Source organism: Ptychodera flava, chromosome 17 (assembly GCF_041260155.1).
Source record: "Ptychodera flava strain L36383 chromosome 17, AS_Pfla_20210202, whole genome shotgun sequence".
Taxonomy (NCBI): domain Eukaryota; kingdom Metazoa; phylum Hemichordata; class Enteropneusta; family Ptychoderidae; genus Ptychodera; species Ptychodera flava.
The window spans coordinates 3,780,702-3,806,042 of record NC_091944.1 but is presented as its reverse complement, the minus strand read 5'-3'; the positions used below and the strand labels follow the sequence as shown (position 1 = coordinate 3,806,042).

The 25,341-nt window shown below is 36.0% G+C and overlaps 1 protein-coding gene across 5 annotated transcripts; it reads right to left on the bottom strand.

The window, feature by feature from the left end:
• Nucleotides 1–8,466: 8,466 nt before the first annotated feature.
• On the bottom strand, nt 8,467–23,180 carry LOC139115168 (sialidase-3-like). 5 transcript variants are annotated; one of them, XR_011548067.1, is made up of 11 exons: nt 23,148–23,178; nt 22,587–22,828; nt 21,425–21,470; nt 19,378–19,548; nt 18,161–18,296; nt 16,292–16,385; nt 16,031–16,105; nt 15,590–15,729; nt 12,050–12,241; nt 10,039–10,478; nt 8,467–9,929 (listed from the first exon to the last, which is right to left on the bottom strand). XR_011548067.1 is itself a non-coding variant. In XM_070677087.1 (10 exons), the coding sequence occupies exons 2-10, from the start codon at nt 22,807–22,809 to the stop codon at nt 10,146–10,148; spliced, it is 1,410 nt and encodes a 469-aa protein (XP_070533188.1). In that variant the 5' UTR covers nt 22,810–22,828; nt 23,148–23,180; the 3' UTR covers nt 8,467–10,145. The 5 variants fall into 5 exon arrangements, 3 of the variants coding, with proteins under 3 accessions (XP_070533188.1, XP_070533190.1, XP_070533187.1); XR_011548066.1 differs by lacking the exon at nt 23,148–23,178 and having other exon boundaries at nt 22,587–22,959; XM_070677087.1 differs by having other exon boundaries at nt 8,467–10,478; nt 23,148–23,180.
• Between the last annotated feature and the right edge of the window lie 2,161 nt (nt 23,181–25,341).

The following is a 25,341-nucleotide window of genomic DNA, read 5'->3' as shown; positions in this document are numbered from 1 at the left end:
CTACTATACAGTAAGCAGTTTATAGCATCACATACAAGTTACATGTACCTGTTGACATTGACACTCAATAATGCAGCGCAGTTGTTATTCGACACCAAATGATAATATCCGTGTTTTTAAAAAGCCAGAAGCTTTAACTATTTATGGGTTTTTTCACTGTGTTAGTGTTAGATGTCAGCCATAGATCTAGCTCCAAGACATGTTGAGATATGCAGTAAGCGGCCTGTAAACTCAATCAGGCCTGTACATGTATTGTTATTGTTGACAAGTGTATGTATTTTAATCGGATTAGAATTCAAATGTTAAAAAATATAAATTGCATTTTACACGTACAATAGACGGTGAAAAGCTGAATATTAAAATGGTGTTTCAACATGCTTTGGTGATTGGAAAATATACAAAAAAAGAATAGTGAATAGTCATCTACTGGCAGCGGCGTCTGTTTCGTACTTGATTTGGCTTGGATTCGTCACGACAAGTGCTCAGGCAGAAACATCTAGGATATAACAGTACCATGGATTACAGTTCAATATTTGACTTAAATATAGACTGATCTTAAAGCCAGAGATACTCCATTTTGACGGAGATCAAGTTGTGAAAGAACAGGAATTACCAGAGGCGAGACAGGAAAAGCGAAGTGACCTATTTAAAGCAAAGCGTTTATCTGACATTAACCGTGCCAGTTCAGAACTTTGCAAAAAGTAATTTTGAACTTATTTAGCTTAAAAGTGGCATAGGTCGAAATCTGTTTATGGGGAATAGCTGCTATATTTCTATTTTTATTGTCACTAGTAAACAAGTGTATTTATTTTTTCACCATTTTAAATTCTTTGCACTAACAGAAGCAGCCTAGTAATGACAGAATATTGAGTACAATCCATGCAGTCTTTATTGTCCACTAATATAATGGATTCTTATCTGGAGAAATATTAAATCGACAAGTCGACAATAGCAAGAGACAATACACACAAATTGTTGAGTTGAAAACTAGACATTATTACATCATTTTGGAATTAGAACATAGAACAAGAATTTTTTTTTTCAAACAACTGGAAAGTACATCAAAATTTACATATAGGCCATAACTCAGAGCAGGTTATTTTAACATGTACATTTACCTGGACAGACGACCATCCCAGCACTGGTAGCATCGAATACTGTGCACGTTTAGTCGTCATCCGTACCCACTTCATCTCCGACCACCGTTATGACTGTACACACATGCAAATAGGATATGCAGTTCGCCTCGTCAACCGTAAGCTACAATGGCTCAAGAAACCGTCACTTCATTTGCACTCCCAGCATGAATGGCAGTCGGTGTCCCGTCGACTGGTTTCGAAGCCCTGGTGGCAGATGAAATGACGATTGCGTCTTTGTACTTGGCATTGATGACGAAATACACGTTGATGTCTGTTAATGAACCGGCAACAGTTCCGGCTATCTCTGTTACGACCAGAATGAATGTGAATGTTGTGGCAGTTCTAGCCAAGTACGATATGCTGCTTGGATCTGATGGAGTCGTGATCGTAAACGTTCCAGCTTTGACATCTATCAGTAAACAGAATAAACGTAGACAACGCCTCAAAAGTAAACGACTTAAACTTTTGCTCAAACTTTCCTCAATTGAAACTTTCACCCATTGTCTTACCACATTAAGATTTAAAATCAGAGGTCACTGTGCAACGATTTGTACTAGAGAAACAATTATCCAACATTTCACGATATTTAATATTTAAAATGGCCACAACCCCTGTGTTAACTCTACAAGAAAAATGAAATTTTGTATTTTCAAAAATCTAATACAATTAAAGACCTAAAAGCTTTAAAATTAGCCTCCCCCGGAAGTGGTAGATCTGTTAACTCTGCATAAAAAACTTAGATTCAGATTGCCTTTGGAAAAGAGAAAATGTTTGCATAAATTGTAAGAAGTAGGGAATTTAAAGTTCTAATATCCACCGAGACCCATGCATAACAGACATGACATATGATAATGATAATGTATGATTGATGTTCAATACCTTATTGGCTTCTGTAATGTAAAAAAAATCTCAGATTAATAAGACATGTATTAAAATCTTTTGATAACTCCAATAAAAAATCATGGTATAGATATTGCCATGGTTCTGTAGAATACAAAGTAAAACTCTCCTTCAAAACCTTGCATCAGTAAATAAAGACACTGATTTAGTACAATGACTGATATATATACTCTGAAAATTACAGAACATAATAGTCGTTGTGTTCTTGTTAGACCACCACTTCCTAACGCGGCAAAGTTGCCCAAACAGACTTCCGACAACACTCCATTGCAGTACTATATCTACATCGTATTAAGAACAGCATTCCAAGCGGTTATAGCTCTCTAGCGAGGCGTATTACTCTACGACGATTAGCAAAAATGTCGTTATCCACCACATTTTTGTAACCAGATGTGAACTGAATGTGCTCACGTGGTTTACAACAGGTTCATTACACATAGCACAGGGGACACGTGCTTGTTGTTTATTTGTGTCTGTTTGTTTGTGTGTATGTTTGTGTTTGTTTAGTTGTTATTTTTAATAAAATAACAGCGAAAAGCTGTTTTGTTAATATTTGTCAATAAAGAGCAGTTTATTTGTTTGTTTATTTGTTTGTTTGTTTGTTTGTTTGTTTGTTTGTTTGTTGAAACGTATGGTTAGGGTTAGGCTCAGGCTTAAGTTAGGGTTAGGGTTAGGGTTAGGGTTAGGCTTAAGTTAGGGTTAGGGTTAGACTTATTCACTCAATATATAGAGGGAGTGAATAAGCCTAACCCTAACCGTAACCCTAACCCTAACTTAAGCCTAACCCTAACCATCGGAAATACGTACCAACAAAGAAACAAACAAACAAACAAATAAATAAATAGATAAACAAACAAATAAATAAATAAACTGCTCTTTATTGACAAATATTAACAAAACAGCTTTTCGCTGTTATTTTATTAAAAATAAATAAACAAACACAAACATACACACAAATAAACAACAAGCACGTGTCCCCTGTGCACATAGTAGTAAGCTTCACAGAACAATCAGATATCTGTCATATCAATATATGTAGCGGGTTTCATCAACTTTAGCACAGTACTTTCGGAGTTAAATCACTAATTAACACAGTCTGTTCAGCACTTGTTTACGGAAAATTTTCACTGTCCGACGTCAACTCAACCAACCCCATCACAGTAACAATAACTTACGGTCATTATGTTAAAAATCTGTGAAGTCATTTTCCGTGAAGTGGCTCCAGACAGATATATGGAACCCAATCCATAAATCCTTGTTCAGCTTTGTTCAATGGGAAAATTACATCACAGGGATAATAAGTAAACTTTGGGAAATTGAGCCACTAAAACAATTACAGTTTGCTGGCCAAACGGATTTCAAAAGTAGAGCAGAGTTGTACACTGAGATAAATACCAAAGGGCATCTATTAACAAACTTACCAGCATTGCTGTTCTCAGGTCAAATCTCTGATAGAATTGCGTGATGAAGATGCGACAGAGACCATATTCTCTTTACTTTCATTCTCCTCCACTTCACGAATGATGTCTGTCATTCACTCATAGTGTTTCTGGGTACATGTCATCCATATAAAGTACACCTACAACAAGTCATCGTTGATGACACAGTCCCCACTTGTTAATGGGTACTTTGATTACTAGTCCTCAGAGAGGATAGAGTCCTCGTCATTAATTAGGTCTGTGATAAAAATACTTTGATACAGATGGCGCTCAATGGCCAAGTCTGAGTTCCACGGTGATGAAAACATAAAACCAATGTAGGCCACCATTCTAAAGTTCATAAAATGAGTCAACTAGGAATTAATCAACAGGATGTTGCAAAACATTTTTGCATACAATCCTAATTAACAGATTATCACTGGTACCATATTTCATAAAGTTTGATGGAGTATTTACAACACTATGAGATCAACATCTGTATCAAGTTTCATCAAATTTGACGTTGTATTAATTTGTGGCTATATCACTCTAATTTAGGAAAGTTCATTACATATGCAATTACAAATTAATTAAAATGACACTGATAAATGTCTTTTTCAATGTTAAAGCAATGTGAGCTTAACATCTGTACAAAGTTTCATGAAATTTGGTGCAGTATTTCTTGACATATCAGCCTACTTACGAAACTTCAATAATTGACATGTTACTGCTACATTACGTGAAACAAATTGACGAACATATGTATGAAATAGGTCAATGTCCTTGTACAAACTTTGAATGATACTGGTGGAAATATATCTGACTTATGGCTCTGTACATTAGAAAATTGTAACAAAATCACCGCCATGCAGCGATATTTGATCTTACTGTTTAAAAAATCAACACGTATATGTATGACATAAGTCGATGTCCATGTACCAACTTTGAATAAGATCAGTTGAGACTTGCCAGAGTTATGGCTCTCGACATGAAACAACCATAACAAAATTGCCACCATGTGGCCATATTTGACCATCTCATGAAACCAATCGACATACATATGTATAAATAAGTCAATGTCCTTGTACCAACTTTGAATAAATTCACTTGATACATGTCTGAGTTATGGTTCCGGACATGAAAAAATCGGGGAAAAAAATGGCCACACAGTGGCCATATTGGATTGTATCACAAAACAAATCAATGTGCATATGTATGACATAGGTCAATGTCCTTGTACTAAGTTTGAATAAAATTGGTGTATAAAATCAGTTGAGACGTGCCCAAGTTTTGGCTAAGGACGTGAACAAATTGTAAGAAAATGGCTGCCATGCAGCCATATTGGATCATATCATGAAACAAATTGACGTACATATGTATGACATAGGTTAATGTCCTTGTACAAACTTTGAATAAAATCGGTTGAGATATGCCTGAGTATTATGGCTCTGTACATGAAAAAATCGTAACAAAATGGCCGCACAGCAGCCATATTGAATCATATCACATAACAAATTGCAATACATATGTATGACATTAGTCAATCTCCTTGTACCAACTTTGAATAAATTCACTTGATACATGTCTGAGTATTATGGTTCTGTACATGAAAACATCGTAACAAAATGGCCGCACGTCAGCCATATTGGATCATACCACAAAACAAATTGACATACATATCTATGACATTGGTCAATGTCCTTGTACCAACTTTGAATAAAATCGGTTGAGATATGCCTGAGTTATGGCTCTGTACATGAAAAAATTGTAATCATATGGCCGCCTGGTGGCCATATTGGATCATATCACAAAACAAATTGACGTGCATATCTATGACATTGGTTAATGTCCTTGTACCAGCTTTGAATAAAATCAGTTGAAACATGTCTGAGTTATGGCTTTGTACATGAAAAAATCGTAGCAAAATGGCCACAAGGCAGCCATATTGGATCGTATCACAAAACAAATTAAGGTGCATATCTATGACATTGGTTAATGTCCTTGTACCAACTTTGAATAAAAATCGGTTAAAACATGTCCGAGTTATGGCTCTGTACATGAAAAAATCGTAATAAAATGGCCGCCTGGCGGCCATATTCGATTGTTTCACAAAACAAATTGACGTGCATATCTATGACATTGGTCAATGTCCTTGTACCAACTTTGAATAAAATCGGTTGAGATATGCCTGAGTTATGGCTCTGTACATGAAAAAATTGTAATAAAATGGCCGCCTGGTGGCCACATTGGATCATATCACAAAAAAAATTGACGTGCATATCTATGACATTGGTTAATGTCCTTGTACCAGCTTTGAATAAAATCAGTAGGAACATGTCTGAGTTATGGCTCTGTACATGAAAAAATCGTAATAAAATGGCCGCCTGGCGGCCATATTCGATTGTATCACAAAACAAATTGACGTGCATATCTATGACATTGGTCAATGTCCTTGTACCAACTTTGAATAAAATCGGTTGAGATATGCCTGAGTTATGGCTCTGTACATGAAAAATTGTAATAAAATGGCCGCCTGGTGGCCATATTGGATCATATCACAAAACAAATTGACGTGCATATCTATGACATTGGTTAATGTCCTTGTACCAGCTTTGAATAAAATCAGTTGAAACATGTCTGAGTTATGGCTTTGTACATGAAAAAATCGTAGCAAAATGGCCACAAGGCAGCCATATTGGATCGTATCACAAAACAAATTAAGGTGCATATCTATGACATTGGTTAATGTCCTTGTACCAACTTTAAATAAAATCAGTTGAAACATGTCTGAGTTATGGCTCTGTACATGAAAAAATCGTAATAAAATGGCCGCCTGGCGGCCATATTCGATTGTTTCACAAAACAAATTGACGTGCATATCTATGACATTGGTCAATGTCCTTGTACCAACTTTGAATAAAATCGGTTGAGATATGCCTGAGTTATGGCTCTGTACATGAAAAATTGTAATAAAATGGCCGCCTGGTGGCCATATTGGATCATATCACAAAATAAATTGATGTGCATATCTATGACATTGTTAATGTCCTTGTACCAGCTTTGAATAAAATCAGTTGAAACATGTCTGAGTTATGGCTTTGTACATGAAAAAATCGTAGCAAAATGGCCACAAGGCAGCCATATTGGATCGTATCACAAAACAAATTAAGGTGCATATCTATGACATTGGTTAATGTCCTTGTACCAACTTTGAATAAAATCGGTTGAGATATGCCTGAGTTATGGCTCTGTACATGAAAAAATCGTAATAAAATGGCCGCCTGGCGGCCATATTCGATTGTGTCACAAAACAAATTGACGTGCATATCTATGACATTGGTCAATGTCCTTGTACCAGCTTTGAATAAAATCGGTTGAAACATGTCTGAGTTATGGCTTTGTACATGAAAAAATCGTAGCAAAATGGCCACAAGGCAGCCATATTGGATCGTATCACAAAACAAATTAAGGTGCATATCTATGACATTGGTCAATGTCCTTGTACCAGCTTTGAATAAAATCGGTTGAAACATGTCTGAGTTATGGCTTTGTACATGAAAAAATCGTAATAAAATGGCCGCCTGGCGGCCATATTGGATCGTATCACAAAACAAATTGACACGCATCTGTATGACATATGAAGTAATCCTTGTACCAAGTTTGAATGAAATCGCTCATTGCATCTCTGAGATATCTGCGTGAACGGATGGATGCATGCACGCACTGACACGACAACACCTATAAGTCCCCCCAGACGGTGTCCGTGGGGACTAAAATGATGTGACAAAATCAAATACTGCATGATGGATGTCAAATGGCTAGATTAACTTCTAATATTAAACCCTCCAGAAAAAATGACCTGGTATTTACATATTTTGGCCAGCTTTTTGTAAAACCTCACGTGTGAAGTTGGACACACCCAATTTGAACTCCTTCCCTTCTTTAAGAGCGCAACATCTATTTACATATAAGAAAAGATAATATACTCTGCTAGACGGCCACAGTTCAATAGCAACCATGCCACTTGTGTTTGGCTCAAATGATGTCATTGACCATAGAACCAGAAGTAGGACGTTGGTGGACATTTCAAATTGCGTTTTGTGGGCAGGTCTGACACCAAACTACATTTTCAAGAAATGCAATTAATTTTTCGCATCAGCGACAATTTTTTTTTATCATAATGAGAGACATGTGAGATAGGATATGCAAAATGGTACAGTTTTTGCACATTTCAAAATGATTTTTACATTTCACAGAGTACCGCCAAGCTTGGGCTAAGGTACTGCATGATCACATGTGTAGAGCACATCAACGTATTATGCTGCCAGTTTATATTTATATGTACGTATGTCACACTATTGACACGGCTTTCATATGTTCTCTTTCATATGCTCTAATCCGCAATGTCAGCGTATTTCAGGATATTAAATTTGGGATCTATGTCGATGATCACAAAATGATTTACGACAACTGCAAAGAGGTGACCTAGCTAAGTACGTACCTGGGCCCAGTTCAAGTTGTGACAATGTTCAACCATCTCTTCCAGAAATGAGCCAAAGTGATTGTGAAGAGACTTGAAAATGATACGCGTGTGTACATATATATGTGTGTATGTTTTCTTTTGTGTGTACATTTTGTCGGATTATATGTTTTCACTGCATAATTAATAAAAAGGGTCATTGATAGATCACCCATTAACGCTTAAAGTTAACATGATTATCTGAATTTGTATCTTATAGGAAATGACAGTAACATCATTGAATGAATATGGCCCCCCCCAAAAAATCTGTGCTATTCCGGTGACATTGTTTTCAAAAATAGGGTAGGTAGGTCGGCAGGAATTTTTTCCCAAAATATTTTTATTTTTGAATATGCATTTTTCAGGGGTTCAGGGCAGTCAAACACTGGCCACAACATTTCCAGAAAAATGTATCATACATATAAAAGGGAAAAAAAACATAAAAGACATCCTCGTTCAAGCAAAAATCAAATGCAAAGTAATGAACGTGTAATTTTACAAGTCTTTTCTTTCTTTTTTAGTTCCATGTTTACGTAGCTCTAAAAACAGTCAGTTTGGTGCTGTTACATGGCTTCTCTCGTCAGTGAAAATTATTGTTATCTACGATAGCAAAACATCCAAGCTGTATACAGAAAATACAAGGCACATTCATTTGACATACTTAAGTCAGTTTCTGACTCAGCACCACAGAGGTGTTAGGAAATATTATGAATTTCAGATGCATGTCTTCCTGATTGACTGTTTTGTTTTAAAATTGCTGGGGTATATCATAGAGGCGGCAGTCAGAATACACTACGCAGTAAACCTTCAAAAATACAGTTGACCATGCGATCACTGGCAAACACTTCGAAAAGGCTTTTCATATGACACGTAATTAAAGATTATTTCCTTGAAACAAAATAGTTGATATGTATTTATGTCAATCAATACTGAAATTCAAAATCTCTCATTATCTATGGGGAAAGAGAAATGTAAAGGAATGTGATAAGAAGCCACTCGAAAAATTTGTCAACTTGATTCTGTCAAACCTAAACTCATCTAAAATCTAACTTTGCAGCCTCACTGTTTTGACACTTTCATTGCCAAATTGTAATATAAACATGTTGTTTTCTTGACAAAAGTTCGATCTCTACACTGTGAAATAGGGGTGCATGGTGTAAAAATAGCAAAAGCAAAAAAACGTAAGTGAAGTTAGCAATATAGAAATATCCATCTCAGATCTGTGAATTTATGTACAGTTAAACCTGTCTAAACTGAACCATTCAGGGACTGAGAAAATTGTTCGGTTTGGACAGGTGTTTGGTTTATAGAGGTCCTTTTAAAATAGAGTTCTATTGGAATGGGACTGGGAAAAGGGTTCAATTTAGACAGGTTTCCAGTTTAGACAGGGTTTGGTTTAGACAGGTTTTACTGTATATGTATGTGTTGGTGTGTGCTTCATAAAAATGCTTTGGACCTCCAAACTATTGATGAAACACATTTGAAGATAGAAGTTATTGATGTGTAAAACAGCAAAAATGTCACCATTCATTCTCTCCAGAGATCTTTCAGAAAAAGTACATGACTTCCACAGAACTTCATTTTATAAAATATGGAGGGAGCTTGTCCAACACAGTTTGCTACAATAACCCTGACTTTCACTCCAAATGATTTTCTCTTCACACGGGAATCCATGTCTGTGTTGTGATCTATTAAGAGGCTACAATGATGCCAATCTCATCAAAAACAGCCCCTTTTTCACGTAGAATCTAAAACTACCGCTACATGTGGTCTGGAAATCATTGCAATAAAGATTGAAATATACATATATTGCTAAGATTTGCTATTAATGTTTCTTCATTTTTGAAAACATCTTGAAGAAAACTTTTGAGTAGGGTGTACCCAGAATTAGAAATGTATATCAGTCAACAACATGATAATTAGAACTATACAAATAATTTGATCCAAAAATGCCTTTATCATGAATTTCAAAACGAATACAAACTGGGCTGAAAAACCTGTGAAATGAAAGAAACTCCAACACACCAATTGTCCATAATGTTCATCATATCTTTAAAAGTGCAGCTAATTGCCTTCTTCATGAAGGCTGGAATTTAAGTCCCCACTCCTGTAAACACATGACTTGTGACTTTTGACCTTTGACCTGTTTTTATTGATCTTTGACACAGGCTACTGAACTCCCTTGATGACATCATTGAGAGTGAATGTCCTGAAGACTATGGCTTCATATGCATCTCGGTGACCTCTCTCGTACAGAATACCAAACTTTTGAACCTTCTTGAACCCTTCCTTAGCCTCGAAGTATGTCATATCAGAATATGCCCCTGCTTCGTAGTTGATAGTCCAAGGTTCGCTCCAAGTTTTCAGACCATCTTTACTGATACGAATAGATGTGTCTTTCCTTTCTGCAACATCAGCTGGGTTGGAAAACAAAACCCATCTTTTGGTAATGTTGGCATTGAAGACAGTGCCTGGTGGTGCTGGAAATCCTATCATACTTGCCTGAAAAAGTTAATACAGAAATTTTTACTGTCAGAAGGACAATAACCTCATCTCGCAGGCATTTGAATTTTTTATTGAAATTGTCCTGAAGAAGTTTTCATATAGTAAAGGGGATTTCAGATCACAAAAATTATCAATGTATGTATTTTGTTTAATATTAAAGATCAGACAAAACAAGTCCCATGCAACATCAATCAAGAATGAATGTTCTCACATTCCTGGCCGCTGGGAGTGCGGGATCGACAGTGTGGGAAAAATCGATCGCCCACTCTCAGAAACCGTCCCACACTCTGCAGTAAATAATACACGAGCTCTGATTGGATGATAAACAGTCTGTTTTGTTCCACGCGCAAAATGTTATCCAATGGCACGACGAGTAACACATGGACTAGAACTACAAAGTAAGCAGGTCAAAGTACAGTGGCAGACGACAGAGTTGTCACGATTTTTGATAATATTGTACGTGTCCAATATGAATTTAACGCATTTTGTGGTCATGTGAGAAAAAGAATCTCACACACCAAGGACCTGGGATCAGATTTCTCACACTCGTTGGGGATATTTTGTCTCACACTCGCCTGCGGCTCGTGTGAGACAAAATATCCCCAACTCGTGTGAGAAATCTGATCCCAGGTCCTTGGGGGTGTGAGATTCTATTAGTCTCACACTCACCTGCAGCTCCTGTGAGACAAAATATCCCCAACTTGTGTGAGAAATCTGATCCCAGTTCCTTGGGGTGTGAGATTCTATTAATCCTAAGGAACAGATATTCAGACTCTCAATACCTTAACACTTGAGGGAGCTTATTTTCAAGTTCTTGGATTAAGGAACGTTTTTAGCCTCTTTGATTTCTGAAAATCAAACTTCTATCTTTCCACACAAAGTTAACTCAAGGATGGCTGCCATACTGAATTTGAAATATCGGTAAATGGTGGCCATTTTGTTTCTCTTGAACCAAAATTTGCTCACTGACCACTGATTTTTATTCTTGATTTGAGGAGTGTTGTTGAAAGTTTCATCAAGGAACGTTTGAGAAAAAGTTTAAGTGTTTCAATTTTGACATGTGTACTACCTTTATAAGAAACACATATTGCACAAAAAAATTCTAGCTAGTATTTTTCTAAACATAGTGTTTATGTTTTCCTGTTGATGTTTCTGCAACAAGACTTTATATTGCCTTTCTGAGGACTGACTGACATATGACAATTCATTCACCACAGTGCTGTGTAGTGATGAACAATCAATCAGTATAAGTCAGTTAGTTATGAGGATGGTAATAAACTAGTTGCCGAAATGTAAAAGAGAAAACAAATAACTTACTGGGTGTGAAAAGTAAGAATCTATTTGTGTAAAGTCCTCAGCAAATTCTCATTAATTTAAAGAGACACGGGGATAAGACTTTCAAACACTATGGAAGATTGCAGTGGATGTATATGAACAACTACTTGAAGAAAAAGGGAAATGTCTCCATCCTACGGACATCAACACAGTGATGTGAAAGTCACCAATAAAATTTCAGCAAATATCCTTTATTTTGTAGAGATTTTGCTAATATACATTTTTTAACTCACCTGACAACCAGAGAAATTTCCTGACTGTATTAGGCCCATCTTATACTTGAATCCTGGTTCAATTAATCCATCGATCAAGTCCGGAGGTTTGAAAGTGAGGCCTCCATCATAACTACAAGATATGGCACGTGTCTGGAATGAACTCAAGGTACGGCTGTTCAAGCAAACCACATGATCATCCAATTCAACAGCCTGGTAACGACACAAAAGGAAAAAGAAATGACGATCGAAAGAACAAAGACAAAACTGATATTTTCACAGGATGCAACCGCAGTGGATCGCCGAAAGTTAAAATGATACATTAGTATAGTTGTGGGGATAATGGCCACCAGCAGCTAACTGATACGCAGACGTCAGCCGTATCATAAGAAGTTTTTCAATGACCATATAGTGGTTGCCATTGCAATCCCACAATGCTTTGAGTGTGTTGATTATCAAACATCGGATCCAAGTTTCAGTATTTTTTACTTTGGTTAAGATTTGCAAAAAGTCACTAAAATAACTTTAAAAAATACATTAAAAGGCATCAATATTTTCATTTGCTGGAGATGAAAAATTCAGCAAAGTTCGATAGCAGACAGCATAACTCGAGGGCCACTGTCCTAGCACAAAGTACATGTACATGTATGCTTGGTAGCAGGGCTCAGTGAGCTGCCGTATGCGTAGCCGTCAAGGTCATCAACACCTGTGACAAAGAAGAGAATCTTAAAAAATACCGTCAATGACGCTGTACCTTCTCTAATGTGTGGCCATGAGGTCAGGTAATTGGTTGTTGGCATGGAGTTGTTGGTAAATAGTTGATGATGTAGGGGCATGAGGTGGGATATGGACCCAAAGAACCCAAAAGATGATTAAATACATCAATCAAAAAAATTCTAAGCTACAGTATAAACTGCCTAAAGATAGTTCAATGTGGAAAAAAGTTAAATAATTCAGAAATAAGAATTAACAGTCCAAAATAGTAATGACGCACTTCCTTACTGACCTGAGTGCATGTGAAATACACAACCTGGCATGTGTAAATTAAATGTATACCACGTGATTATTTTAAGTCACTTTTAACTGTTTTTAATGGATTTTCCAAAAAGTCCTGTGGAAATGATGAAAAACGCTTATCTGGTCTTGTGTTTGTATAACCTCATGGCTGATAATTGTCATAGTATTGTAAAAAAAATGAAAGTGAAGAAATTACTGTTTTTAATAGGCATATTTTCCTTGAAATACATGACAGTGTAAAGAATATATGCTAAAGTGTTTAAGAGTAAATTTCTTTTCAAAAAATAATTTAATCTGTGACCAAAGGATTTTTATTCTTTGAGTTTACAAATTCAATCATTGCAATTTGTTCAATCATCTTGTGCAGTGCAAAATTTATAAAATGACTGAAAAACAAAAAAAATTGGCAGAATTACAGTCTTTGTGATGTAAAATTATGGGTTGACATCACGATAACTGTTAATCTGTTTGAAGTACTAATATACTATAATTTAAAAAAGAAAAGTTCATGCAGAAACGGTAAAATATATTGTCAGCAATGTAGTGTTAATTTTGACTTTACATCAAAATATGCATTTGCTGGATACCAAATATATAGGGCGAAATATTGAAAATCAGCCATGTTCAGCAAAATCCACACAACAGCATTGATCCTTTTCTAATTTGATTTGATTTGCTAATGTTATCCTTGTATGACAGTCAGTACAATGAGCTTGAACACAACACAGTGAATAAGTATGCTGTAAATGAAATGGTGTGGCTGCATCCATATGCAGCAATAGGAGTGCCTTTGTCTCTCACCCCTCATTTCCAACCTGTCCCATCCCTGAAAAATAGTTTGATCTTATATTTATAATGTTAATAATTTCTGTATTTGTTAAAATGTGCGCATCTCAAAAACTTTTGATCATAAACATTTTCATTGTTTTTTATAGCTGACCAGTCAGTTAACCTGTTTATTTTGAATATTTGCGCATTTTTCCTCAGTATTTGACATTTTCTGAATACCCTCTTATTCAGTTTGTCATTTTCTAAAAGTTTAAATGCTCCATTGTGTGGTCAAGCTTTCCACAAGCATCAAATGTGGTACTTCATATCCGAGGGTCTGCTCTAGAGGGCGGGCATCAGTGTTTGTTGGTTAATTCCTCCACGTAACTTCTGATTGTACTGTAAACATTGAACATGTACATGGCCGACGTCCGATTTTCCTATCTAAAACTTTCACTCATTTTGTCATATGACTCTGAAACTCCAGGAAACGATTGGGAAGAAAGGGTTATCTTGAAATATTGAGGTACTGGCCGATATTTGCAAAATTAAATGAGAAAAAATGCAAGGAAAATGCCGACAGGCTTACACAATGACAGTTTTCAGACTCGGAGGCATATGATCATCTCTGCAGATTATGCAACAGGCCAAGATCACGTGAGGCCATGAGGGGATATCCACGCAACTCAGTACCAAACACTAGCGCTCACAGAGTGAGCAAACACAAAGTGAGTACCCCTAACGTCAGCTCAGTAGTCTGTAATAGATTGTAGTCAACTTAGAAACCTTGGAGAAAGGCTTTTAAACACTGTGGCTATGCCGCTAAGTCCCTTTTGATTTTTGTCATAGCTCAAAATCGTTCTCCCACACCTCAACCTGAGCCATGAACACCCCCACCAGTTTATAATATGACCCATCACAATGGCATGACGTCAACGGATCTTGACAGACGGAAGTCTTGACAGACGGAAGTCTTGACAGAAGTCTTGACAGACGGAAGTCTTGACAGCAGCATACTGGTTTTCAACTCTAATACCTTCTCTGTCTATAAATAGACACAAGAAGGTAAAAATTGCATATATTTTCAATGTCTTGCATGCATTATTTCCAAAAAATGTAATCTTAATTTGTAGACAAATATTTATTTTTGCATATTAATTAGAGAAGTTTGACACTATTTACAAACAGCCCTATTGAAATTCTATTTCCAATCTTACTCCGCAAGCTTACGGGCTCGCGCTACTGTGATATTAAAATTGTTTCATTAAAATTTGAAGATGTTTTGGAAGAGGGATGTTGTAATATGGCAACCAGGACAATAAGCAATGCAATTGACATGACACTGACCGCAATCGTCGATTACACCCTGTGATAATAATTATAGTAATTTATTTCTTTAGCGTCTAAATCCACATGAAAAACAGTGCAAATGTATGTTGAAACATTCACAAAATCGAACAAGAGATGTTGACAAATTGAAGTTTCTAACGTACACATCAAAGACACTTATTAACATCTGGCATCTATGTTATGAGACACAAACAACACTACTCGTCTGCACTGCAGTCCCAGTTGGTGTAAATATTCATAAATGTGGAACAAGCTGTGTATAACATTCAAAAAAATACCAACATGAAAATGAAATTATGGCAGTATTACTTGTAGGCATTCATAGAATGGGCATCATTGTATGATTTGCTTCTGTGTAAAAAATAATTGTGTGTACTTATGACATAATAGAGTGTGGAGATTGGGATAAATGGGAAAGTTTAATACCTGTACTTCATTGGTTAAGATAATATATCCTTTACTGTCTTTTGTCACAGGTACTGAACCACCGATGTTCCAATTGTCTCCGCCATCATCAGAGTACAGTACCAGGGAATGGTCAAGGCAGTCTTTCTGTTTGTATGAGCCTGTTGGTGAAATTTATGATCACATTGGTAACAATGTGCCATCATCAATTGGATGTAGGAATTTCATATTGGTAGAGGATATGGGATGTTTCTCATTCCAATCTCACAAAGTATACACAATTATCAGCTCATCAATGACAGAAATGTAGCATCATTTGGAATCAACCATGTTGACATTATCGTGAACTAAACAAGATGGTGAAGCCAACTTGAACGCATTGAAATACAAATCAACATCCATAAAATATTGACAAATCATGTTTATAAAACATCACGGCTGAATGAGTAACAAGCAACTCACCTCTTTTATCTTTGTAGAAGGTATTAGCTGGTACAATAAGCCTGCCTGAACTCAGCTGTATTCCATGACCAGGCCCTGTCCAGTTCAAATGTGAAAGCAAACACCTTTAGTACAGGTACATATATTCCCAAAGGTATACAATATTACATTAAAATTCTGCCTAATAAAGGATAAAATGCAGTGACAGCTGTAACTGTTGATATTTTATTTTATTATTTTTGTTCAGTGAAATGTGTTTGTGTTATACTTTTCACAGCTTACCTGTCGCAAACATTAATGGAGTGAATTTCATACGGAGAAGAATACTAGATGACAAATTCACAGGCTTGCTCCAAGTCAGACCATAGTCAGATGTCTATAAATGAAAGAAAATGGACATATAAATTGGCAGAATCAAATAAAAGAGGTGAACTTGAGCATGGCAAAAGTTAAAATGGCCGAAGTGCAGAATTGATTGGATTTGGATTGATAAGTGGGTATTGACTCAGCTGAGATGACTCAAGTAGTTTAGGTAACAGTGATTGAGGGAAGGAGGTGGCGCATTATGTTACGTCTAGAGTACACAAAGTGAGTTGTAAGACAAAGCAATGCGTGGTGACCTATACAGGCCCATGGTCCCGGTCTCGTTCTCCATGTCATTCCCCAATGTTAACCATGATTATAGCACTGCCATAATCACCCAGAAAACAAAGTGATAGCACTACTATCTAAAACTTTTGATGTTTTTTCTGGTATTTTTCTTCTGTCTATCAAATACACTTTAACATTTTTCTCCTAGGGTGTTGAAATTGTCAACGCCACTTGTATATATAATTTGAATTTATTGTCAACAATCCAAATTTTAGTCTGGACTAAAATGAATTTGTCAAAAAAACTGTGAATAATAAACACTGCATGTTGTGTTGTATTGGGAAGGGCAATGTTTTATATTTCAACACATTCCAGAAAAAAAAAAATTTTAATAGAACAAAAATTTGTGAAACTGTACTTTCAAAAATTACAGACTGTCCTTTCAAACAGTAAATTCCTGTATAGCAAGCATAATAATTTGTGTAAATGAAACAATCAGCCAGATGATTTACCTGGTTTATACTAAAACATACCATATTAAAAATGAATGAAAGAAATGTAACAGGAGTTCAAAAATATTTACCTATGTTTTTTAACCTTGATAAAAGCACCAAAATTATTGCTATTATTGAAAGTTACAAGTATTATAAAAGGAAACCATCCAGCAAATTTATTTATCATTTTAATCACTATGAAGCCCTGAAAATTATGTTTATTTCTCATCTTAAGTCTCTTAAAAAATGATGCAGTAAAAAAATGTTAATTCTTAAATTTCTTTTTGTTAGTTTTTCCTTTGAACTCACAAGATCCAATAGCACTGATCGCGAATGACGTCACTTGTTCTTTTATTAAAGCTCCATGAGCTGTATCTTTTGCCTATTTCTTCAAAACTTTTATTTTGTGGTTTCCCTACACTTTCTGCATTGAATCTCTAAACTGTAATTTAATGCCAAGTATTTAGCATATCAACACAACCTATATGAGTATAATCTACATTGTTGTTGTTGAAAATTGTATTCAAGTCTGGACTAGAATTCATTTGTAAACAATAAACAATGATCACTACACACATACATGTACAAGCTGTGTTGACAAAAAGAATACTCGAAATTTCAGCATGACAAACGGATTAGGGTCAGACACGGTAGTTGATATACAGAAGCAGAATACTGAAAAACTTGCCACAAGCTACAGCTTATGTCCCTTTAATATGCATAAATAAATATCTGTCCGCATTTTCAGCATAAACGATGAAAATAACACCTGCTAGCGTTACAATGGCTACAAAAAGTCAGTTGAATTGGCTTAGATTACAAGCTGCAACGACAGCCACATATACAACAAGAAAATTTGTCCAAATTTCAGGTAGTATTGTCGAAAGTTGCGCGTGCAGCTATACATGTATTTAGTAACAAACCTGACATCGTGATCAACGCTATTTGCAACATAAAAGTAACATTAAAGGGGGAGTTCATAAGCAGCAGAAATACAACATAAGGTGAGAAACTGCAAGAATAGGTAACAAACTGTTTTCCTCTTTGGACTGAAGGAGCAACATACCTTTGTAAAGTGTAAGCCTTGTGCTAAGGTACCATTCGCTAAGACATCATGCTGGTCAACCTCTGCCACAAGTGAGATAAACACCAAAACAATGGTGTTTCTGACTTTGTCGACAATCGGTGTGGGATTCATAACCCTGAAATAGCGTCATACCAGTGACATTATGTAAACATACAGACATACATACATACAGACATTTCCCTAGCCTATAAGAATAGCTTCCATTGCCATATATACATATGGCTATGGGAGCTAAAAATGTGTAAAAATAACACAGACATGTTCCAATAATTTAATTTAACCCCTGACCAACACAATGCTCAAGGTATACAGTAATTCAATACCAAACAAGAAATTTCTGGATTTCAAGGTTGCCAAAGGGTTAAAATTCCTTTCACATGATTTATTAGTTCTTATATTTAGTTAATAATTCACCCCTCAACATGACTATTCTCGTCTTCTCAATGCAGCCAATTTGAACTCACATGAATAAATTAGCCAACGATCACAACTTTGTTTCTAATATGAGTTCCTAGATGTAACCTGTTCACCCCATGTTCCCTGTAAACAGGTCCAATCTCAACATTGATAACAATGGGTTTGGGCTGAACCATAATGGTGAACGGGTTAGTGCATTAGGTTGTCTGTAACTTGACTTTATCGCTGCCAGACAGGACAAAAATGTGATGCTATTGAGTGGAACACTGCATCGGATTTTCAAAATTCTTGTGAATACATTGAAACTTTTGAAAACAAAATACCTTGCTTTGCAAATGTTTGGAATATACCAAATGCAAAATTGACCAATATTTGTGATTTAATGTTAAAGAAAATTGTTTTATTTTTTCTATTTAATACGGAACTGAACTCTCACCTCCAGGAAAACAGCACAGCAAACATCACCTGTTAATATTTAAAACTGACTCTTAACAAATTCTAGCACATAAATCATACCATAAAATCAAAGCATTTATTGTATGTCTGCAAGCAGGGAGCGAGTAGAGATCTGGCTACTGATAATTTAGCATGTTTCAGTGGGCAGAACAATATGATTACTTGCACAGGCGAAACAAAAATGATCGAAATAATGTGAAATAATAGTGACTTTGTCCCTTCAAGTGTTTTATTGTCAAGCTTTACATATGCTCAAAGTAACATTTTGGTTAAGGGTTATATACACATCAAGTATTCACAAATATGTAAAACAATTCCTTTACCTGCTTCCGGGAATGCTTGCCACGACTGTTGGTTTATCCCAGATAATCCTGCTTCCCGATCTTTTTCCTCTCCTTGATATAATGTCCATATTCCCAATGTCCATGTCTGTGTCTTTCCTTGCCTCACAGAATGCCACAAATATGCCATCCTTGTATACCAGTGCGGGAATCCTATAGCATGAATTGGAATGGAAAATGAGAGATTAGAAAAACATTGTACAGTAGCTAACTTCACACTTCTAACACAGCTCCATGTTACCTTTGTAGACTGGAAGTCCTTCACTTAATGCTCTTTGGTCAGGGTGCAAGAAGCGTCCTTATATGATAAATCTTACGATCTACATCACCTTCTCAGGGGCTGCAGATGATTAAAACGTGCATGAGGAAACTCATAACATTTAGGGGAGGGGTTCAGGTGAATTTTAATTATCATCTGCATATTCACATTGAGGTTACACCATGCAAGCCTTGTATACCATCACTGATTAGATTCTGTTGTGAAATACTTGTTGTTCAAAAACCTATCAGCAGTTTAAACATCTTGGAGGAAGTTTAAATAATAATATTGGCAGAGGATTTTCATAACTGCATACTTTCCTAACTTGAACGGGATGGGCTTTGAGATCAAACACAATGAGTTTTGTTTGCCATAGAGCATTTTAATTATCGACAATCCCTTGGAAACAGAATTCATTCTCATTACTAACCTTATACTATTTACTCTGAAAGCACAATTTAATGTAGTTCAGCACAAATTTACATGATTGATTGATTGATTACTGATAATGGACAACACAGTCGGGTAACCCAGAATTCTCACTACGATAAAGTTTGCTACAATTTCCCAGTAAGCATGTGTTACTTCTCAACAAATTGAGTGTAAAAAAGGCATGAATGGCCCTTGTAGACTTTTCCATCACCATTTTCATCAAGGTTACCATCCATCTGGTCGACAAGAGTGAAATCAAAACTGTGGACAGTCAGACAGTATACCATATTGACTTGTTATCAGATAATCTGATAATAGTGTACTCCATAGCAACAGGTCAATAAGCTAAAACACACCCAAGAATAATGTATATTGGCCTTTAATGTATATTGGTCTAAAATGACTATTTTGAAAGTGACATTTTAATATTTTGAGTCAACATTATTTACTAATTTTGTACAGAGTAAAAAGACACACAGATAAGTATACAGTTATGTGGTATTTGTATAAAACTCCCTGTATAGCCTAAACAAAGCTAAGTGGTGCAAAAAAATTCAGTGTATTAGTTTTTTTAACAATTTTAGTTTTCAGGTGGTTGCACTATATGACAAATGGCTTCACATTCAAACAAAATTGTTAATAATTTATAGATACATGTCAGTGCTCCTACAAAACAGTGAGCTCATTCTTGGTAATAAAAACCATAGCATTTCACTAGGGAGCCCTCCCCTGGTTTTGTGTAGCAAATGGATCCCCGAGGATTATGCTAATCTGTTAAATTCTTCAGTGTGGGCCTGGGCATTACTTCAGCCCTGCTCAAATGTCTATAAAAAATTATGGTAAACAAAATAGCCTAAGACCTATACATTTGCCAATAAATTTCCCTTTTTCCTTTTTAAACAATCTCACAGTATCAAACCAGATGCAATATGTGTTGATGACATCATGTCAGGGTCCATATGCTCCTGGAAAGTCCTGGAATTTAAAAGCCTTCTGGAAATTTAAGTGCCGGAGGGTCCTTAGACATGCAGGACAGCTCTGGAAAATTGATAATCCACCAACAATTTCCAAAAAGCACAGAAACGATGACTTGATATCATAAAATGAATACATCAAAATCAAATGATACATAAATATGATATGATATATCATACAGAATGATATATGGGGAAATGGCACCTTGGGTCTTCCAAATGTCCCTCAACATTGCTGAAAAAGTCCTTGAGAATTCTTGAATTGTGAAGGACTTTGAGCGTATGGAACCTGTTGTGCAAATATATTTACAAAATATCACATCACAGAGTACAAGTACATCAGAGCGTTTCTTTCTACACATACCTTGACGTATTGTATCCAAGGAGACCTTTGTAAAACACGGGAACATCTGCGAGACAAAATTGTTATCATATTACCGGTATATGCATGCACAACAATTATGAAACACTTCAACATGTTGGTCAACAAGTCCAAATATTATGATTAAATGTTGCAGAAAAAGTATATCTGAACCAGCCACCAACTACTGGATTAGCCGCCCCATCAGTTATTAAGCTGTCTGGATGATGTCTGCAGGCATGAGAAAATTATAGGCAGCTAACATAACTTTTCATATTCTGGTTTGAGGTTGTGACTTGCCAAACTTTGTATCTGTAATGTAATGTAATGTAATGTAATGTAGCGCAATCCCCTGTTGAAATCTCATGCCTGACTGGGTGAGCTGGGAAAATAGAGCTGTTCACACTTTACGTCACTGTTCTCTCATTAATATGCAAAAATAAATATTTGTCCACAGTTTTAGATTACACTTTTGAAAATTACGCATGCAAGAACAATGAAAACACATCTTAGTGGGCGACTGCTAGTTTAACAATGAATACTAAAAGGCATTGACGACTCAGAGTACAAGCTGCAAAAACAGCCATGTATGCATCATGATAAAATTTGTTCGCATTTCAAGCTGCATGTCCGATGTCGCGCACGTACAGCTATATTTAGTAACAAACCTGTAACCGTGAACAGCGCTATTAAGGAACCCTATTTATTGCAACTGACTGAAAAGGTAGGTATCTGTAATAAATGACATGTGATTATTGGATTATAATGACACAGATGGAGGGCTTGGCAAACACTTTCAGTTCAGAAAATGTGAATTGGTGTCTACATGTATTAACTGACAAAGCTGAGAAAATATTCCACAATCAATACTGTGAAGAATGGTGTATTTTAATACCTTGACAATTTTCTTGTACGTATAAACAAATGGCCATGTCACATACACTAGAAAAGGATCTTTACTAGCTCTCTATCGTCTGTGGTACCATGAAGGTAGTGCGTTATCTCTGATCAAGGTGGTACTACATAGAAAGTACTAACGCAGGAACTCTGCTTGCTAAGATGTCAGTCGTACGTGACTGCTTGTGTTTTGTTGCAACATGTTTTACTTACAACACATCCAAACAGCTTCCATTTTGTACAATTAAAATGTTTGACGCTGACTTACCGTCCGGACTAAACCTAGGAACACCGACAACTCGTCTGTTGTAGGGACTGTCTTGGCTGAGGAGTGACGCTATGCTCTGAGCTTTGGACATGCGATAGTTGTGCATAGACCTCCAGTCTTCCAGGGTGCCACGTCTGACAACCCATGATATAATAATGAACAGCAAGATACCAGTGATGCAGATTACTGGCAGAACTTTGAGTCTTATTTTGATCGGAGGCATCTCACGACATGGAAGCTTGCTGTGCATAACGAGAAAAAGCAGACGACTCAAGCCAATGGAAGCGTAGATACTAGATATACAACACGTCAACAGACCAGTGATATAATGATACTATGCTCACATACGCTGGCTCTGGCCTTCGACACGCGACGACTTTCTGACTGTAATTTGCAGAGCGCGCGCGCAAACAAAGGCCAAAAAAAACCGCACGATAGAACGGTGGTCACACATATAAGCTTTTCGTTCTTTACAAACATGCTATCATACATTTGCTAAATCATGCATGCACTTCGAGATTTGAAGACATTCTTTGAAGGAAACAAGCGCCATACCAGTACCTGCGAGGTCATAGTGTGAGGTCATCTGGGGTCAGAGAGGCCCCATAGCACACCGAGAATAAACATGTTATGATTTACCCCTTAACTGTCAAATATACATTCGACATGACACGTGGCCCAACTCCTCAATGCAAAATACCAGATTAATGATTAACGCTGTTTTTTTACTCGGCATGTGTTGTGCACTATGGGATGTGACATTTTTTACATTTTTTTCTCAACAATATTTCAAAATGTTTATGATATCGAACAATGCAAATATCAATACCAATTTTACTGTCCACTGTACTGGACAAAATGAGCTACATACATCAAATTCAAAATTACAGCTCAGAGCACCAAAATATTGAAATTCAGTGATTGAAACGCCAACACTATTTTTCCAATTACAATTATTATTGTAACTTATTTAATAAAAACAAAATGAATATACAATGTCATTGATAGTCAGGCCATAATTAATGGTTCAGTCACTGAATTTAACTTTTGATTACTTTTTCTCTGTTTTGTTTTTAAAGTCAACTATAGTTTCTTATGCTACTCCCTCAAGCATGTTGAAACACCAACATAATTTAGGTTGTCAACACAGTGTCTATACTGCAAATACTCTAATATTATTTACTTTTGAATTTAGTTCAGACGGGAATAAACTTGTCCAATTAACAATGCAGTTTAACATGTATGGTGCAGGCTGAGTTGACAACACTGTGTATCTCAACATGCTTTGGGCAGTTGAATAAAAATAATAGCTGATAATTTGTAAACAAAAATATTGAATACAAGTTATTGTCTGTTACATAGTGAAAGTGTACATATATCATTGTATTTAATAATAAACTGCAGTTTCCAAGTCCATACGTGCTATAAGCATAAGAATGTTTCCTTTTTCTCCTTAAATAGAAGTGCCGACATATGGTGAAAGTGCCTTGTGTTCATTTATTCATTTATTTATTTATTTATTTATTTATTTCACTTTATTTTGAATTAAATCAGTCAATAGAATTCATTTAAAGGGAAACCTAAGTCCAGGAAATTTCACCATTTATCCCTTCTAAAATAACCCTTGAATAAAATACAGATTAGATTTGCCACATGCACACACCGACGACTACGGAGCGACAAGAAGAGGACTTGAAGCAGAGGGAAGCCAGGAAAAAACAAACAAAAAAGCATACAAACAAACAAACAAATAAATAAAAAAACCAAAAAAATAAATGTAAAAACAAGCAAAAAATTACTTAGTTAATAATCAGACACATAAACAAATGAAATAAACAAATAAACAAATGTATACACACGCACATATATAGATATAACACATATATATATATATATATATATATATATATATATATATATATATTTATATAATGTATGTGTGTGAGTGTAAGAAACAACAGCACATTGAAAAAAAGATTGAAATGATTGACTGAACAGCTCATGCAACATATTCAACATGCAACAGCAGTACCAATATTCACTATACTTCCACAAAGGATGTGACTTAATGCCCGGCAACGCCATGACACGGCCGGTGATATAATTTTTCCAACCGCACATAAAATGACCGTCTCACCGCAAATGAGTAAAAATCCATACCAGTTGGGAAGGATATGAATGGTGCTCTCATGTTCAACATGTAAAATGAATGTACGATCAAAAAGAAAGCAGTTTTCCTGTGGATCTAAAGTCGTGCTGATACCATTTCTTCCATTTTCTGCTCTTCTACATGAGGAGTTTAAACGCCCGGATCACTGTGTTGTCCGTTGAGCCATGCCAGCACTTTGAAATCGTTAATGGGTCAATCACATAACCTGTATGACCCAAATGAGTCGATCGACTCCGCTAATACAGGTCACGTGATTGGCCCATTATTGATACCAAATATGACACTGTCTAACAACGTATCCTTGGTGGGTTGGTATAGGTCATTTAAGGTGAAAGACTGAGAAAATTACCTAAAATATACATATTTGGGGGCTTCCCAACACATTGAGCAGATTTATCTCATAACGTCCCTCGGGACTTTAATATATCAAATTACAAAGCTTTAGACAAGTAGTTTTTGAGAAGTAGTTTTCTCAACGAAAAAGACAAAAATTGTCGGTAGTTTTGCTAATTCTGTTGTAATTTCAACAAATTAGAAGGGTAACACCCTTACAAACATCCAACCCAAATTCGAAAGCAATTGCAA